Source organism: Lycium barbarum, chromosome 12, assembly GCF_019175385.1.
Source record: "Lycium barbarum isolate Lr01 chromosome 12, ASM1917538v2, whole genome shotgun sequence".
In the NCBI taxonomy this organism is placed as follows: Eukaryota; Viridiplantae; Streptophyta; class Magnoliopsida; order Solanales; family Solanaceae; genus Lycium; species Lycium barbarum.
The window spans coordinates 100682008-100702339 of NC_083348.1; the positions used below are offsets into that span (position 1 = coordinate 100682008).

The window sequence follows — 20332 nt, forward strand, 5'->3', positions numbered from 1 at the left end:
AAATGCATATGAACACAGACAAGATAGTTATCTTACAAATTGAACCTTATGAAGGGTACTAGTATAACCAAGTTTGGATCTTCAACACGTACTTCAGCACAAAATCATATCATTAGAAGTTTATAACCACGATCTCTTAGCATTTGCACCCTAATGTGTGTTCTGTTTTCAATTCACAGCCTAGTCTCTTATCTTTGCTGAACTAGTAAAATATCTATCTTCAGTCATTGAGCGATAGACACTAATGTAGCAAGAGCAAACTTCAAAACTTACAAAAAAAAAAAAGAATTTTCTGCTTCCCTACTGCATACTGCCATGGTAGAATTACCACCATCATAATGGCCTGTCTAGCCTTTATAAATGCAGTAGTTTACAGCGCAGTAATGCTCAGTGTTATTGAAATTATACAATAAATTTTAGGTTTAGGTTATCTCCTACTTCAAATTATGTCTAAATTCACTAACATTCACATCAAGGAGACAGCTATCTAAATTGATAAAATAAAACATGCAATGATTGGCATTTTGACTTTCTATTTTGTGAATCTAGAGCACTTTAAAAATATTAAGGCAGCCATTTTTTCCTTGTACTTGCTAAAGATTTACATCATGATAGATAACCAAGATAAATGATAGTATAATAAGAACAAGAAAAGGAGGATAGATTTTATACAAGGACGTTACCGAATCAACAATATGTCTTGCATTATCCATTTCTTACAACTAATCTCTTCCCTTTTTTTTTTTTTTTTTTTTGATAATCTCTTCCCTTTTCTATTATTTGAAAGAAGAGATACGCAACATTTTGACATGATAACCCAACTAACTCTACCAGAAATAGATTGAGATCAGATTGAAAGGAACATACCATTGAGCAGAGAAGGAGATGAAACAAGTATATGTGGAAGAATTACGAACCTATAGTGACTGCAAACATTTGGGAAGATGCAGACATATGGTAAGAGGAACCCCGGGCGTGGCTGAGATCACCTTGTGAGCAGCAAATGGAACAATTTTTTATTTTTTTTAATAAATGCGAAACGATATCAGGGGAGGTGCAGAATCCCAAGAGGACTAATACTGCCTTTACTAGCTTATTAGTAATAATGAATTAACGGAAAAGGAAAAGAATAAAAAATCTTGAGTAAACCTTGTTCATTTTATCTAATGCCACAACCAGCATCACTCTCACAAATGACACTATTTGGAAATACTTGAGAATTTAAGAACATTTTGGTGGTTGAGTCCAAGAACACCATAAGCCCTGCAATCCTATCCAAAACTTCCCTTTCGCAACTCGCTTATTAAAAGCAATTCATTTATTGCAATCTCCACAACAGATTTCAGCCAGTAAAAAGAAACTAGTAGCAGTTTGTATAAGTGCATTAATGGTTTCAGAATCTTAATTAGTCACTGAACCCATTGTACGTGCTAAAAGTCCGTTACAAAAGAATCACTTCACTGTCTACAAAAACTGAGCTTCATTTCAACTTTTTTAAGTCACAATAAATAACAAGACAACTAATTAGAGAGATACCGTAGACAGAATCAACAGCCTGAGCTTTGCTCTGGATGAAAATATTTTTTCAAGTATTCAGATGAACAGTGAGTGTGCTTTAGTTTCTGTTACCTCATTGTTGCTGAGGCATAACATTGTGCTCCTCTACACGCCAAAATTGCACATCTGCACAAATTCCATTTCAGAATCAATATATTTAGTCCATAGCTCCTTGTATTGGTTCAAGGCTATGTCCAGCCAAGGCTTCATATCTCCATTATAGTGAATAACAGCAGCCTTGCGGATTTCATCCATGCTTACACTTGGATTGTACCCAAGGCCAAGTACATGCCACGACTTATCCAGTGATTTGGTTTTCGAGTAGAAGGTCATCAGCCCAGCTGGAAGTGTTCCCAATTTCCACAATGTCCGATCCTCATTCTAATTAAAAGAAATAATTGATAAGAACAGATTCCTTAATAGGATATATGATAAAAGAAAATAAGTCCTAGCTCAATCAGATTCTCTAATTCAGCCTATTGTTCTCTAAGCTATAATGAACTGACCAAAAAAATCAAACATGAAAAGATAAAAGGTACGGCATAAAACAACTCACCAAATTCTGCCAGTAATGATACTGCTCAGTGCATTTTTCACGCCTCCAGGCATCAAGATCAAAAATATTCATCCCAAATGCCCAGGCACACGCCTTAGGATTGAACTTTTCTCTAACAAGAGGGTGAGAGAAATTCAAGTACTGAGCATAGCGATGAAAAGAACCAAAGCAAGTCTCAACTGCCCCATTGACCTTCCCATCCAAATCAATTGTCCACAATGCAGTCAAATCCTTCTGAACCACAACATCATCATCCAGAAACAAAATTCGGTGAAGTGTTGGATACATCTCTGGCAAATAAAATCTTAAGTGATTTAACATCGACAAGTACTTTGGATTCTTAAATTTCATGTTGTTCACATCTTTCGTAGCATTCTCTGCATTGTTTTGGAAGTAAAAGTTCTGCAGCTTTGCGGACTCAAGTTGCTTGAGGACTGGAACATAGGAAGAAGTTAAGAATGTAAAATCCTCAACAGATTTGATTTCAATGTGCGCTTGCTGAATAGGCCTCATCTTAAACCATACTTTCATTGCAGCTAGATTCATCCTGTCAGTAACAACATGGAACACATGTTTCCATGGCTCCTCTGCGTTCTTTATCACCGAATTCACAACCACGGATACTGCAATTACATTATCTGAAAATATGGCATAATGATACAGAGTAGGATCCTCAAATTCAGGCTCCGGGTCTTCATCCCTATATTTTTCAGGATGTGAGATTCTCTCCTCCATAAGCCGCATAGCAAGACAATGTAAACTCTTTGGAGTTGATTTAGCAGCAATCAAACTTGCAAAATGTCCATTCTTCTTTGCCTTCACGAACAACTCATTAACAGCAAATATCGTGTCCTTCAGCTTCTGTATTTTCAACTGATTATCATAAGACTCTTTTGAGTCAGCAATCAATAACCTCGTAAACTTAACCTTATCCTTAACCTCTTTCTCAAACTGTTTCAAAGAGTCATCATCCAAGGGTCCATCAGTATCAAACAAATTTGCGCGGTAATTTTGCTTCGACTGAAGATCAGAAAAATTCTGGGCCAAATCTTCAAACATCTTAAGCTGCTTATTAATCTCCAACTTCAGCTTCCTTGCATAAGCAGCATAGGCATTCACAAGCGCTATATGATCATGTGCTTGTTTATGTATTAAACCTAACCTAGTCTTCAATGGATCTGAACTCACCGCCACAAATGACCGATGCACATATGCATTCCCAGTAGTCTGTTACAAATGCTCAAATGTCAGTCAATTTCTAGGTAACCTTGACAACAATACAAATCTCAATTCTCCATTTACATACTTCAATGTACCTAAATCTAAACTGATTGAATCTCAGCAAACATACTATGTACGGAAATTATAAAACATGCCTTATCCATGGAGAATGGACATTTATGAGAAAGAAGTTAAAGAAAGGCTTAATACACCGACAACCCCTTAAACTTGCCAGTATATTTCATTAAGACACTCGAACTACTTGTTCCAGTTGAGTGCCTGAACAAACAATAAACTGTTCCTATTAGACATTTTCGATCCAAATTTTGAAAAAAACTTTTGAGTGTGTTCTCAAGAGCCTCTTAGTAAATAAGTTAACCGCATACAACATGTGACATACTTTAATTATACATATCAGTCTCAATTGGAACAAGCATGAGGTTTTACGACTTAGTGAGGTTAATGCGTGTAATTAAAGGAGGTAACATATTTTAAGTGGTTAACCAATCTACGTAATGTTGAGAATCGTCGGGCACAACTTGAGTTTTCTTACACTAATTTTTTCTTTTGCACTCACACTCTAGCAACTCTCTTTGTTGCTCTTTACTATTGGTCACTTGATCACTCACTTGTTGCTTGCTTCAGCAACACTCTTATCTTGAGCACACAATCCTTACTTGCCCTCACTTCTTGAGCTCCTCTAACACTCTTGCTTTCTCTTGCTTGCTTACAACTAAAATGACCACCTCTATTTATAGGTGGAGATGGAAAGATCTAGTGAGAGAGATATTTTTTAACTTTTTCTAGAATCACTCTTCATTCTAGAGTGCTCCTCCCTATTCTCTACAACTCCTTAATTATTCTAGATTCTTCACAAAATATATTAGATATTAATTAAGTTGGTGATGAATTCTTAACACGTAATGGCTGTTGTTCAGATGCTCAATGGAATTCAAGTGTCTGAATGAAATTATTTAATGGCAAGTTGAAGGAGCTATAAATGTATTCCGCCTTAAATAAATGACCTCATCAAACTAAAATCAAGTTATATGATAATAGCAACTACTTAGTAAGAAAAAAGATCTAATCTTCAAGCTTGTAGAGGCAACATGCATTGTGTTAGACATTTATTCTAACGAAAATCCGTAGAGAAGCATTGAGCACAATATGCATAAGCAACAGCAACAAATGAGAATTAAAGTAATTAAGGGGAGAGTGAAAACGTACAGAACCGTGGTGAGAGGAGAAGAGAACGGATAGAGTGACGAGAAAGAGTAAAGTAAACATAGCGGAGACGAAGATTCGGTATGAGAAGAAATTACGCCGGCCTCCTCGAACTGCAACCGCCATATCTTTTTTCAGATCTCTTCTCCTAATGGATCTAAATTTCCAATGTGAAAACACCAAAATATTCTGCTTTTAATCTGTATAGTTACTACATATGCAAATTTGGAAATGTGGATTTCAGTTCAATTTAGGTGGAAGAATAATTGGGAATTAATGTGGAGTTGATTTAATTAGATCTGAAGCTGGGAGTTGAAGATGGTGACTAATCTATTCTCTTCCCCCGCGTCGGTGGTTTTTGCTTTCGTATTTTAAGAAATTTAATCAACTCGGGATCTAACGCGATTCTTGTAATTAGTAAAGATGATAAGTCTGTTCAGTGAAGAAAAAAAAAAATAAGCAGATGAAGGCCTCCTTTAATTTAGTTTTTCAGAAATAACCCCTCAACTTTCTTTTCATGTGCAAATTTCTATTATACTAGCAAAATATGTCTGTGCAACATGTTTATTCATTTTAATTAATCAGTCTTTAAAGTTTGTATTTTGTAAATAACTTTTAATAACATTCTAATTATTATTATATATAGCAATATATACAAAATATATTTTACGTACCATCACTTTAGTTATAATTAAAAAATGGAGTTTTAAAATTAAAAACATATGATGGAATTAAGTTTTTGAGATGGAAATAGTAGGACTTTTTTCTCATTTTCATGACAATGAAAGTTGTTTATCGATGTGAAAAAAAAATAGTAAGAATATGAGGGAAAATTAATTTTTGATTCTAGATTTTTCTTTTAAATTCTTTAATATCTTATATGTATATCGACAGGTTGATATCCATCGCAGTTAACTAACTGTTCAGATCTAAACATAAAATCCATTGCTGTATATATTGGATTTTTTAAAAGCAAAAATAATAAAATATTTTTATTAAATTAATTAAAAAATATGTTAATAAGGGGTAAATTAGTTACTTTAATTTTTTTATATTAACAATTATAGATAAAAAGAATTGTTATAGAGAAATCAAAATTAGAAAGATACTCAGTGCTATGATATATGTCCAAGTGAGATAAAAAAGTAGTTGGTTAAAGTGTACAATTTATATAACTTTTGGTACAAATTACATTGCTATTGTTCGTCCTCTCTTCACGTTTTAAGTATTGACAAAGAAGAAAAACGGGGATAAAAGTCACTCCCTCCGTTCACTTTTACTTGTCCACGTTAATATATCAAGAGAAAGAATTTTTTCTTCTTATTATTAATTTTACCCTTCACATTAATTACTCATTTTCAAATCATTTTCCAAGGCTATTGAGACTATACACCAATAAATATGAATATTATGGTAAAATATATACTCCCTCCGTCCCTTATTACTTGTCCAATTTTCCTTTTGCACGCCCCTTAAGAAATCATAAATAAAAGATGTATTTTACTATCTTACATCTATCTCTCTAATAAATACATTCTAATCAAAAACCCTCAGGGGTTGGCTTGGTGGTAATTGGCTTGAGCCTTGGGGTGCTCCCTTTCAAGGTCTCAAGTTCGAAACCCACTGGGTGCAAACAATTTCTGAGGGCCATCAGACTGGGGTAAAACCCTGAATTACCCGTGGTGCACTTGCGGGAAACTCCTTGCCGAGGGCCTGTGCACCCCCGGGATTAGTCGGGGCTCAAAGAGACCCGGACACCCGGTGCTTAATCAAAAAAAAATACATTCTAATCAAAATTGACTATTTTCAAGAGCATTTAATGTTAAGGGTAAGATAGGAAATAATTAATTAATGTTATCTTGGTTTTATAAATGAACAAGTAATTTGAACATATACTTTTAGTAATGTGGCCAAGTAATATGGGAAGGAGGGAGTACTTCATTTATTAATTCTTAAAGAACATGGAAAGTCAAAAGTGAACAAGTAAAAGTGCACAGAGGAAAATAAATATGTGTCGGAGAATTAAAATTGAAGTGCATACGTGTATACATAAAAAGAGAATAAATATTCAATACTATGACATTTGTTCACGTGGGATAACAAAGTAGTTGGTTAAAGTGTACAATTTATATAACTTTTGATACAAATTAATTTTTTTTCATCTTATTAATTTTACCCTTCACATTAATTACTCATTTTCAAATCATTTTACAAGGTTACTGAGACTATATACCAATAAATATGAATATTATGATAAAATATATACTCCCTCCGTCCCTTATTACTTGTCCAATTTTTCTTGTGCACGCCTTTAAGAAATCATCAATAAAAAGATGTATTTTACTATCTTACGTCTATCTCTCTCCAATAAATACATTATAATGAAAATTGACTATTTTCAAGAACATTTAATACTAAGGGTAAGATGAGAATTAAATAATTAATTTTATCTTGGTTTTGTAAATGAACAAGTAATTTGAACATATATTTTTAGTAATGTGGTGAAGTAATATGGGAAGGAGGGAGTACTTCATTTATTAATTCTTAAAGAACATGGAAAATCAAAAGTGAACAAGTAAAAGTGCACGAAGGAAATAAATATGTGTCGAAAAATTAAAATTGAAGTGCATACGTGTATACATGAGAAGAGAATAAATATTCAATACTATGACATTTGTTCACGTGAGATAACAAAGTAGTTGGTTAAAGTGTACAAATTATATAACTTTTAGTACAAATTAATTTTTCTTCTTCGTATTAATTTTACCTTTCACATTAATTACTCATTTTCAAATCATTTTCCAAGGTTATTGAAACTATACACCAATAATATGAATATTATGGTAAAATATATACTCTCTCAGTCCCGTATTACTTGTCCAATTTTTCTTTTGCACGCCCCTTAAGAAATCATCAATAAAAGATGTATTTTATTATCTTACGTCTATCTCTCTCCAATAAATACATTATAATGAAAATTGACTATTTTCAAGAACATTTAATACTAAGGGTAAGATGAGAATTAATTAATTAATTTTATCTTGGTTTTGTAAATGAACAAGTAATTTGAACATATATTTTTAGTAATGTGGTCAAGTGACATGGAAAGGAAGGAGTACTTCATTTATTAATTCTTAAATAACATGAAAAGTCAAAAGTGAACAAGTAAAAATGCACGAAGGAAATAAATATGTGCCGGAGAATTAAAATTGAAGTGCATACGTATATACATGATAAGAGAATAAATATTCAATACTATAATATTTGTCCACATGAGATAACAAAGTAGTTGGTTAAAGTGTACAATTTATATAATTTTTGATACAAATTTTCTGAAAAAAGAAGCCTACTCGTGTTCGGTGGCTAATTAAATAAGTCCACAGTCCACAGACCAAAAGCCAAGCAAAATGGCCCCACATTTTATAGTACTATTTTAAATACTATTTGTACAACAAATTATAGCAGTGTTCGTATTCTCTTCACATTTATATACAATAGAAAAGAAATATAAGTGTGGAAGAGGGACCAACACAGCATTGACTGCTCGTACCAAAGGCTTTATAACTTGTACACGCAATGAATGTTTGTACCAAATAACTTGTACACTTTAATCAACTATTTTTTTATCCCACGTGGACATATGTCATAGTACTTAATATTTATTTCCTTCTTATGTATAGACATATGCACTTCAATTTTAATTCTCCGACACATTTATTTTCTCCGTGCACTTTTACTTGTTCACTTTTGACTTTTCACGTTCTTGCTGAATATTTATTTTCTTCTCATTTATATACGTATGCAATTCAATTTTGATTCTCCTACACAAATTTATTTCCTCCATGCACTTTTACTTGTTCACTTTGACTTTTCACGTTCTTTAGGAATTAATAAATCTCACGTGGACATATGTTATAGTATTTATTCTCTTCTCATGTATACACGTATGCACTTCAATTTTAATTCTCCGACACATATTTATTTCCTCCGTGCACTTTTATTTGTTTACTTTTGACTTTTCACGTTCTTGCTGAATATTTATTCTCTTCTCATGTATACATATATGCACTTCAATTTTAATTCTCCGATACATTTATTTTCTCCGTGCACTTTTACTTGTTCACTTTTGACTTTTCACGTTTTTTAAGAATTAATTAATGAAGTACTCCCTCCGTCCCATATTACTTGGCCATATTACTTGACTTTTCATGTTCTTTAAGAATTAAAAAATGAATTACTCCCTTCGTCCCATATTACTGGCCACCTTACTATACTTGACATTTCACGTTCTTTAAGAAATAATAAATGAAGTACTCCCTTCGTCCCATATTACTTGGCCACATTACTGGAAATATATGTCTATTTTTCTATTCTATATTTTTCTTATTATATATAAACGCCCAAGGTGAACGAACACAACAACAATAAGTTGTACAAAAAGCAACTGAAATTGTACTCTAAGCAGGAACTAACATGTGTACATTTCAGAAGTTGAACATTAATTCTACCTCTTGTGTGTTTACTTTTTAAGTTCCCACAGATCCGCAGTGTCTGATTTTCCTTTCATTTTCTTCATTTGGCATATACTCCCCATGTCTCAATTTAAGTGTTTGCGTTTGACTAGACACGGAGTTTAAGAAATAAAGATAGACTTTCAAATCTAAATTAAAAATGTGTATAATATAATAAAATATCCTTTGAATCTTGTGATTATAAACTTGACATGTAGGATATTTGAATTGTCAACTTACTAAATATAAAAAGAGGCGGACATAATTAAAACAAGATAAATTTTAACAACAATTGAGAAATTAAGGGAAAAAATAAGAGGAAATGAAAAAAATATGGAGACTCACTAAGGAGAATCGCAGTATCCTTTGCAAAATATACAAACCATAAAGACTAACTAAATTGAGTAATCAAATTAATCATGTTGGGTCCCGTGCATCGCACGAACATAGTTTGCTAGTATTTGGGTAAACACGGAATTTAACAAAAATAAAATAAAATCTTACGTATTAAATTTGTAATTCTAAAACATGTCATATACTTTTGTGTGAGTTTATATTATTTTACTAAGATTTAAGAGTGAATGATAAATTTAAACAGAATAATAAGGAAAATATGTACATGAATCGAGATGAATAGAATGATAGGCGTGTTTGCTTAAATAAGTAACAAAAAAGGGTCCAAAATGTGCCTAACACATTAAATGGCTTGTATTTGCCCTCATTCTACCAATTGGATCTCCATTGCCCTTAATGTTAGTTTTCAGGTTAAAAATTTTAAAGAAATTATGAGATGGCACGTGGGAGACTTTCATTAAATATGTGACATTGATTTGTTGCTCCAAGCGACTCAACCATGAATATTTGACCATCCATGTTAACCCAAAACAACTAAAAACTATTTACGTATGGTGGAGTCGACTTCACCAAACTAGAAACCATTGAATTCTGCAACCAACAAACTTCAAATGAAAAGAATTATGACTAATCCGTATAACAAATCAAGAGTTTTGTAAAACTCAATGGCCATAATTCGAATTCCATGTTTGATTCCTTGTAGAAACGATGTTTTGAAATTAGAAGTACCTCAAAATTTCATATTCGAAAACACTAATTGATCCAACAACGAGGATCATAATAGCTCAATTTGTTGGCTACCTGAACTTTCAACTTGTTAGTGATGACTGAGGGTTCAATTACTCACTTGTAATCCCCTTCCCCCTTGTGTAACTAAATACTTTTTAAAAATTTGATCCAACTATAAATATTCAGATTTAAATTGTGATGCAAGCTCCAACGGTCATTCGGTATAATAATGATTTCTTAGCCTCAAGAAATGAACAATTTAAAATATTTCACGAATTTCGAATTTATTCGTACCCAATTGCTTCGATAAACAATAATGCCTTTTTACCCCCTGTTTGGATGGTGGTTTCCCGTGGTTCATTAATGTATGGTTTTCCATGAAACCATGTTTGTTTCCATTGTTCTTAAAATTATGTGGTATGGTGCTGTAAATCCGTGGTTCATTCTATGGTTATATAACCATGAAAAGTCCCAATTTTTGTAACTACGGATTTGGTGATTTTTCCGTGGTTATGTATTTCAGTTCTCCATTATACCCCACCCTCTACCATCCACCCCACCCCACTCCCACCCTACTACTCACCCCTGCCCACCCTACCACTCACCCCCGCCACTCACCCCCACCCTACCACCCACCCCATCCTCAACTACCCCACTCCTCTGCCACCCACCCCCACCACCCCAACCACCACCCACTACCCCTCACCACTGCCCAACCCCACCCCACAACAATTCACCCCTACCCTCATCCCGCAACCACCCACCTCACACCACCCAGCCCTCCACCACCCCCACCCATTGCCTACTTATTTTTAAATTTTTTTATTCTGTTCTTTATATATATATATATATATATATATATATAAATTAATTTCTAATTAAGAGTTAAGGGTATTCTAGTAAACGTACAAGTTATTATACAGTGTCGTACAGTCAAACCAAACAATACAAATGTTATTAAACCAAAACAAACGATATAGTCTATCCAAACATTGTGTTCATTAATACAATACAATACCATACTGTACCATACCATGCTGTACATTAATGAACCACGGGAAACAACCATCCAAACTGAGGCTGCTGTTTTTGCTTCAAACAACATGGATTTTTGATATTTGATATCTTGATTATCTTCCAAGTAAGTAATATCTTAACCTAAAATAATTAAGTTAAAAAAATTGGGAGTAGTTATTAAATTAAATTTAATAACCCGGAAAAAGGTTTGAATTTTGCTGGGAAACCGGGAAAGTTCAAACTCGCGGGACGAGGTTTTCTAATTTATAATCGTGTTCTTTTGGATCCACTCTTGAACCGGAGATTAGATTTAGATAATCTCAAGTTGGTCTGCAATATGCACTTGGGTTGCATTGGCCAATGACAACCAGATTCCAATTCAGATCACAGGTAATTTCCATTATCTGTCCATCGCCTTATATATATATATATATATATATATATCTCCCGAGATTTCAAATGATGCTCTGTTCCGTTGAAATTCGTAAAGATGCTAAAGTTTTGCCAATTTTTTTTTTGATATTTCTGAACAGACTCGAAGTCTAAGATGTCACCTTATTCAACATAACCGTCTCATCAAAAAGTTTAAACTATTAGAAAATAAACACTTACATTTATTTAAGTAGTATCTATAACATGCCCTTCAAGCGTGGGCTTAATTATTTTTCTTGATCAAACATTAGGAAATATTATTTTGAGGAGTAGTGGTGAGGTACAAACACAAATTCAGCACATCTAATTGTGTGAGCCTGTCTCATATAAAAGTTTAATACATTAGAGAAGAAATGTTTTTTTTTTTCTTTGCTTCTTACATCTACAGGTCTGTTACCCCACAAACCTTTTTGAGGGTGAAAACTTAGCTTTATATTTCATTAGGACTGTGGCCTTGTTTATAGAAGATGATCCTTCCAGGAAAGCAATAACATGATTCTATTTTCTGTAACGAAAAAATATCCTACCTTCCTGATCATCAGTTTCTTTCTTCTTTTAGACAACAAAAAAACAAGATTAAACTAATTAAGTTGAGCTCCCTAGGATCTAACAGCAGCTCTAAAGGAGGAAACATGGTTTCACTTCTCAAGTATGCCATTCCTATCGAAATACTATATTAATTTTGGATAAGATTGAATTGTGAGTTTTCTTGAAAGAACTGCCAGACAATAAAGAACAGCAATTAATGGGGGAAAATTGAATGTAGTTAATTTATTTGCTGTCTCATGCATAGACAAACTTTGTATTGTTGGAAACATATTTTAAGAAAAATACGAAACTTTGGCTTTCGGCAGTTTACTTATGTGGTGGTGCTGAATCAGTAAGACGTTAATATAGTTGATTAGCAAACAACCTCGAGAGAAATACATCGAGTTGCCTAAGAAGTGCGCTGCTACTTAATGCCATGCCAAGCTGATCTACCTGTGAATTAGTTTTAACACTATAAAGAAGGTAAATTCAGGAGAAGAAATAGGCTGGAGAAACAAGTTGAAACTTGAATTGTGATATACCTAGCAGGTGAATGCTAGATGTGATATATTTACATTTTTCAAAGTTCAGGTTTTAATTGAGAGGAGGAACCAGCGTAAATTACTAAAAGAAAGGTGATACCTGTAGTAAAAGCAGGCCGAACAAATATTCATAAGGAAACGATAGAATAGGAGTTCACACTGTTGTGGGAGCTTGTTGATTAGTGTTACTAGTAATTGTCAATGCCCGCCATGGAATCTGCTGTTTTTTGCCTGTAACATAAGGAGGAAGTAGGATGAGTTACAGTTACTAACTTACTATAGTTGTGCTTCTACGCGAGTAGGTTGTGATAAAATGACATAATAAAGTCTGAAAATCTGAAGATAACAATTAAAGCGAGGAGCAGTGGATTGCTTTTGACATATTTCTCCTGTTCTGGCTATGCTTGCCTTAAATAAACTTCAGGCATAACCCTCTCTATCCTGTCGTCCTGTTTAACTATCTTAGACATGCAATTTTCAAGGGGGGAAAAAAAAATCTTCGACTGTATTTGGCCAAGTTCCATTGACAAAGCTGCTTTAATGGAAGTGACCTGATGTTCCTCTTGAGGAAATAACTCTTTGTTTCTTAACTTTTCTTTTTCTATGAATAGAGATGGATTTTCTTCTTTATCTGTTAATGTATGTATAGAGAAACTAGCATCATGAACACCATAAAAGAAGGGAATTTTTTATTGAATAGCATATCAGCACAAGAAGAAAGGAGATACAGTAAAAACTAAATTCATAGCCTTCATCTCGTCAACAAAAGAGATAAAGGGAAAACTCAAATTCTGGCCACCATCCCAACAACACATATATGACAAGGAAATCAAAACCACAGCCTTATCCCAACCAGCATAACATCCATAGTATTCTGAATTAGTTACTAATTTTTAGATAAACCACTGCAAGGTTCATCATCAAGAGGTCTTAAGCTAGGACAAGGACTACTGAGTTGCATGTCAGTGATCATTTGGCGAAGTTCTGAAGCTTCGTTTTTGAGTTGAGCATTTTCTTGAAGTACTTGATCATGGCGCTCAGAAGCATGATTTAGTTTGTCCAGGAGCTGGTGATTCTCATTTCGGAGCCAAAGAACCTGTGCCCAAAGCTCATCTAGGTGCCTCTGCTTGCGCATACGTGATCTCCGTGCAGACTCTCTATTAGATATCATTCTTCTCTGTTTCCGTTCATTTATTAGACTCAACTGTTGCTCATCAGCTTCGTCTGAAGTAGAGTTACTGTTGAAACATGTAAGTTGTGGATTGAGTTCTTGAACTTGAGGATTGATCTGAAGATGATACAAAGGGTTCAAGAGCCTATTTATCTGAAATGTGGATGTGTTATAGTTTGCACAGGATTGAGATGGGAACTGAGTTGGGTTGGAAGGAAGTAGGTAATAGAAGTCTGTGACATCAGTGGGTTGCATGGCTTAAAAGTATATGAGTTTACAAGGACAATATTTGGAATTAGATCTTAATGGAGGGTCAAGCAAAAGAAGTTGGCTTTGAAGGGCGAATGGTAACGTGAGCAGGAGGGGGACTTCTTATAGGACTAGGAAAAAGTTATACGGTCCCATATTGTACCAATTAGATACAGCAAAGTTCCTTGAAAATGAAATCATCAGAATATAATCCTGACAATGTGCATGTGTATATGATAACATCTGAGGGTCATATGGAGAGGATATTTACTCCATGAACATATGTTTTAGTTAATCTGCTACATGGACATCTACTCGACATGAAGGGTGATCCAGGTAGACCAACTCAGCATTATTGCCAGGCCAATTCAATCCATGATGTTCTTACTCTATGATGGTTTTTGACAACAATGGTCAATGACGTAAAAGAATAGTTTATGAGGTTTGGGAAGGCAAGCCATATTCTGATAAGTGGAAAGATCATACACTTAATAAGTTGATGACTCAACAACCACCATATGATTAAAAATAAATAGAATATGGTGCATAGCTCCTCCTATTCATAACAGTACTGACTGATAATCACTTGTGGCAATTTAGGCATGAATATGAGGTGCTTCATATTCATGATAGCTGCCTTGGTCACTATAAAAACTCTAGATTATCATCATCAATGAAAGGTGATTTTCTGCAGAGTTAGTTGTATCCGCTTTCTTTATCATATGTATAAAGCTGGAGTAAAGTTCAATAAATGTGATTGTATATTCAACCTGATGGTATGAGTATGACATCTAATTCAAGATTTAAATTCACCGATCGAAAGTGATTCTTTCATTGTTATGTAATTTAGGAAAGTATACTCATTATCAACTAGATTTCATATTTCAAAGCATTCATGAAATCAGACCGGGCAGTATCAAGCTGCTTATTCGTCTAAAATAACTAGTGACTCCTAGTGGTTTGTGCTTCATCTACTATTTTAGAAACATCCGCTCAGGATTGATTAATCAGCACATTGAACTTCTCCTAGCTTTGTACAATGAAAGTTCTAGTAAGACCAGTAAGGTGATTAATAAGTTTCCTAAAAGGAAAATAAGCATATCTTAAGCTTATTAAAGTCAAGGGAGATCCAATGCTTTGCTCCAAATTTCTTACAGGGTTCCTTATGATGTGAACAAGAACTTGCCTTTCTGATTTTTCACTGCATTTTTCCTCTGGCTTCTGTTTCTTAGAGGTCAAAGTTTTGCCAAGCTGAACACAAAGTGTTTTGTAATATGAAGTTATGTCTCATATTAGCCACAACTTAGACTTACTCATGCGGTTAAAGTCTTGTTTTGCTGTTGGTGGTGGAAGGAATAGGTGGTAAGATATGGATGAGCTTTTGAAATCCAGTCTTCCACTATGAAGAAAAGATTTGTAATGCATCCAAAACCAGAACTTCCTCAGTCCTTAGGGATAATGCTCTTCCCCCTTTCAGGTGGGTCTGTTGAATGGACTGAATGGTCAACAATCTAATTACACAAGTATTGACTCCTCTTTCTTTTCCTGTCTTCAAATTGTTTTGCCTTTGTTGCATTGCTTTCCGTCCTATACTTTATACTTTAGCTTTTAAATGAAGGCCTTTTCCTCTCTTACCACTTCTAGTGTTCAGGTGATTGATATGGACCAAATATAGATCGCTGTAGAGTGTACTTATACCGATACGTTACATTTGGATTCCCCTTGTATTGAGGATTGTGCTTGAACTGGACCTTGTACTTTTAGTAATTTGCCATCAAGTTCAGTTAGTACGTCACACTTAATTCCCCGATCTTCTTGTTTGGCTCTCTTTTTGTTGTGTTTTACATACATGGTGATGGAATACAGGCATAAACAGCGAAAGCAAATAGCCAGGATCGAACTTGCACGTAATATAGACAACACATAATCAAGATCCTAATCAAACATATAAAAGTGATACTTATCTCTTGAAGCGCGAATGCGATCACGTATCTAGCCTTCAAGCATGAGCAAAAGCTCTCCCTGTGTAACCCGAATAATACTAGAATTTGCGAAATTCGTGTGGGCGAATTTCTATGGAAAAGGTTGTAATGGTCATCACCTCCTTATGGAATAAGGCCCATTTTATAACTACAGGTTTTAGAGTTTACACCTTTTTTCCAAACCTGCTAGGTCTTTCCTTTCCACCAAAAAATAGGATTCCATTTAATTTTTTTTATTTGGGCATAGCAGGGACCACAAAATTTAATTACGAGACTTCCTATTATGAAATTGTTTTGAAATATCTGAATTAATTCTACTATAATAAATTACGAATTATTCCACTAAAAATTCGTAATTGCACTCCTCAGTTCAATTTCGAAATCTTTCATTAAATCTTATTTAACTCTCCATGTTAAGATTACACATATCAATCAATTAAATTAAATTATTGACAATCTAATTCATTGACTAATTAAATTCTTATACTTCCGCTTAACTTATTTCATGTGACGGATACAAAATTCACCTGCATGGTTTTCATATGAAAACTTATAAGCATCCATAAAGGAGTATCATCAATCTCAAAGTCGAGACATGAATTCTATTAACTAATTATTATTTCTCAAACGTATTTTTCCATCATCTAATTTACCAGGAATACATAGACCCGCAATTGAGTCATACCTTTTAATAAATCAAAATAATGAACAAATCACATTGATTATAATAATCATATCAAAATTAAGAGTATAAGTACATTTAATGAGCTAGAGAGGCTGTCTTATATATTCAGTATAAAAACACTTGTCTCTACTTGGTCCGTTCAATACATACAAAATGTACTAGTATAAGAAGTCCAAACTATACCGTTCCCAACACTGAAGATGATTATATTTAATCTTGTGCTACAATCATACCGATAGCTTTGTCCAATTTCCATCTTAGATTGTGAACATAAACTTTATACTTATAAGAACCGATGATTTAACCTTCAGTGTATAAGCTAAACTCTATACACTAAATCATCTACTATATAAGTAAAGGACACACATACAAATACATGATCTATTTAAATCATTATTAAAAATTGAATAAACAATTCTTCTATAATAAATACTATATCCAAACACATGGTTAATAGTATATATCCAACAATCTCCCACTTACACTTTTAACCATGACAATTGCTAGAATATATCATATCTAAATACATGGTTAATGGTATATACCCTAACAATCTTCCACTTAGACTTTTAACCATCCATCTACAACTTTCATATGTATTTCTTTTGCACAACTACCAAAAGTCTTAGCCAATAGGCTCTTTGCAAAAAGAACTTGCCAAGTTGTTTTGTGATGCAACTTCGTTTAGTAGTGCTTCTGTACTAAGATATTCAGGGATCCCATCATGAAACTCTCCCAAAAGTGTTTCTTTTCGAGATCCTATCATGAACTATCCCAAGAGTATTTACCAAACCAATCTTGATTATTATTCTCCCACTACGACTAAGTGTAGTGAATTTCCTTACGTCTATTAACATTTCTCCCACTACTTAAATGCAATGGAACGTCAATCCTGAATTGTCGATTAGATGTTCTTGAACTTCTGAATTTTTATATGACTCATTTGCTATTTGTTTGCTCAGTTCCTATAAAACTAGTAAACTTCTAGGAACTTGGTTTATTAAAAAGTCCTTTTCTAAAAATCTGGCATTTGTATGAACAATTACCTTATTTTCTTTTAGGATAGTAAATAAACCTTCTTTCGTTCCATTTGGATATAGAATAAACATTCGTACATTCGCTCTTGAGTCCCAACTTATCTGTTTTCCTTTTGAACACATGTGCTAGACAACCTCATATTCGAACATGTTGCAGATTTGGCTTACAAGTTTCAATCCACTATTTTATGGGTATCAAAGGTACTAACTTAGAGCATGTTTGGATGGGCTTATGCCTTTAAGCTGAAAACAGCTTATAAGCCAAAAAAAATAAGTTGGGGTAGTCCAACTTATTTTTTTTGGCTTATAAGTTGTTTTCAGCTTATAAGCTGCTTTAGATAAGTTAAGTCAAATGGACTCAATTATTTTTTTGAGCTTATTTTAAGCACAAAATGACTTTAAGCTGGTCAGTCAAACACTCAAAAAAGCTAAAAACAACTTATAAGCCAATCCAAACGGGCTCTTAGAAGGAATTAAATTAAGAATGTAGCTAGCAGTTTCTAAGACATATCCCAAAACGAAAAAGCAAATATGAATAAGTCAATTATTAATCTTACCACCTTCATAAGAGTCATATTTCTTTGCTCTTCCACACCAATCTATTGTAGAATACTTGGTGTAGACAATTGAAATGCAATCCCTCTATCTAATAAGTAACTAATGAACTCTGCAAAGAGGTACTCGCTACTACGTTCAAATCGCAGTGACTTAATATATTTTCCATGACGCTTTTCATTTTCGCTTTAAATACCTTGAAATTTTCAAAGCATTCGAACTTATAGAGCATCAAATAAATATATTCATATCATGAGTAATCTTCTATGAATGTCACATAATACTCAAAATCACTTCTTTCCTTGAAGTTCATTATACCACACAAATCAGAATGGTTTAGCTCAACTTATCATTAGCTTTATTTTCTTTTAAGAGTAAAGGTCTCTTAGTCATTTTTCCTTCTAAATAAGACTCACAAGTTGGTAGTGCCTCCACTTTCAATGAACCTTAAGGGGTCGTTTGGTAGATAATCGAAATTATCATGAGATTATAATCCCGGGACTAATTTATCCCATCTATTGGGATTATTTTATACCATCTAAATCTAAAAGATGGTATAAAATAATCCCAGTATAAGTGGGATAAAAAGGTATAAGCTGGGATATCCCAACACTAATTTTTGTACCATGTTTGGTACAAGGTATAAATTTATCCCAAGATAAATTTATACCTTCTACCAAACGACCCCTAAAGGTTCATCCTTTGACCAACTTCGAAATCCTATCAAGATTAAAATGACCAAGAGACAAGTTCCACATATAAGTTCATTTAATTCCCAAAAAAAAATCTCTTATGGGACAGATTAACATTATTCAGTTCAGAAGAGATATTAATTATAAAGTGTTCACGCATCAATGCACCACAAGAGATAAAATGTTTATCAAACTCAATAACACAAGAGTTACTAGAAAAATAAACTATTCATCCATCTCATGTTTGGTTAGAAACTGAAAATAAAACTTTCTAACAGAAAGTACACATAATGCATTCTTTAAATTAATGTCTTATCACTATCAGAAGAAATTCATGATTAGTAGTAAGTGGGGTGAATAAAATCTATTGAGAATTTGAGATATAATCATTAAATAGATCGTTAGTTATGTAGTAAGAATAATAAATTCAAAACACACATCACATACAACCATGCATACTGAATAGCTAGATTCGATAGGGAAACTTAACTATTCATGCAAACTATATGAGTCATGCCAGATAATTCACCCCATAAATTTAAATAGGACCAACTCAGATAGAGAGTAAATTGCTAATTTAAGTTAGGTAAATATCACTTTAATGAACCCTAATTCCATTGAACCAACGTGTAACTCAATTGGAGAGTCAAGACAAGTTATACAGGCATAAACAACGGAAGCAAATAGCCAGGATTAAATTTGCATGTAATATAGACAACACATAATCAAGATCTTAATCAAACATAAAAGTGATACTTATATCTTGAAGCATGAATGCGATCACGTATCTAGCCTTCAAGCACGAGCAAAAGTTGTCCACGCGTTCATCCTTCAGTTCGACAGTCTTCTGCTGTGTAACCCGAATAATACCAGAATTTGCGAAATTCGTGTGAGCGAATTTCTATGGAAAAGGTTGTAATGGCCATCACCTCTTTATGGAATAAGGCCCATTTTATAACTACAGGTTTTAGGGTTTACACCCTTTTCCCAAACCTGCCAGGTCTTTCCTTTCCACCAAAAAAATAGGATTCCATTTAATTCTTTTTTATTCGGGCACAGCAAGGACCACAAAATTTAATTACGAGGCTTCCTATTATGAATTTAATTCGAAATATCTGAATTAATTCTACTATAATAAATTACGAATTATTCCACTAAAAATTCGTAATTGCACTCCTCAGTTCAATTTTGAATCTTTCATTAAATCTTATTTAACTCTCCATGTTAAGACTACAAATACCAATCAATTAAATTAAATTACTGACCATCTAATTCATTGGCTAATTAAAT

General features: G+C 33.6%; 2 protein-coding genes across 2 annotated transcripts; both read right to left on the bottom strand.

The window, feature by feature from the left end:
• Positions 1-1350: 1350 nt before the first annotated feature.
• Positions 1351-4980, bottom strand: LOC132621781 (probable galacturonosyltransferase 9). The gene is made up of 3 exons (XM_060336182.1): positions 4562-4980; positions 2114-3340; positions 1351-1938 (listed from the first exon to the last, which is right to left on the bottom strand). Exons 1-3 carry the CDS (start codon positions 4682-4684, stop codon positions 1663-1665), a joined length of 1626 nt encoding a protein of 541 aa, XP_060192165.1. The 5' UTR covers positions 4685-4980; the 3' UTR covers positions 1351-1662.
• An 8368-nt stretch (positions 4981-13348) lies between these two features.
• LOC132622308 (basic leucine zipper 43-like) lies at positions 13349-14382 on the bottom strand. The gene has a single exon (XM_060336894.1). The coding sequence runs from the start codon at positions 14095-14097 to the stop codon at positions 13558-13560; it is 540 nt and encodes a 179-aa protein (XP_060192877.1). The 5' UTR covers positions 14098-14382; the 3' UTR covers positions 13349-13557.
• Positions 14383-20332: the final 5950 nt, after the last annotated feature.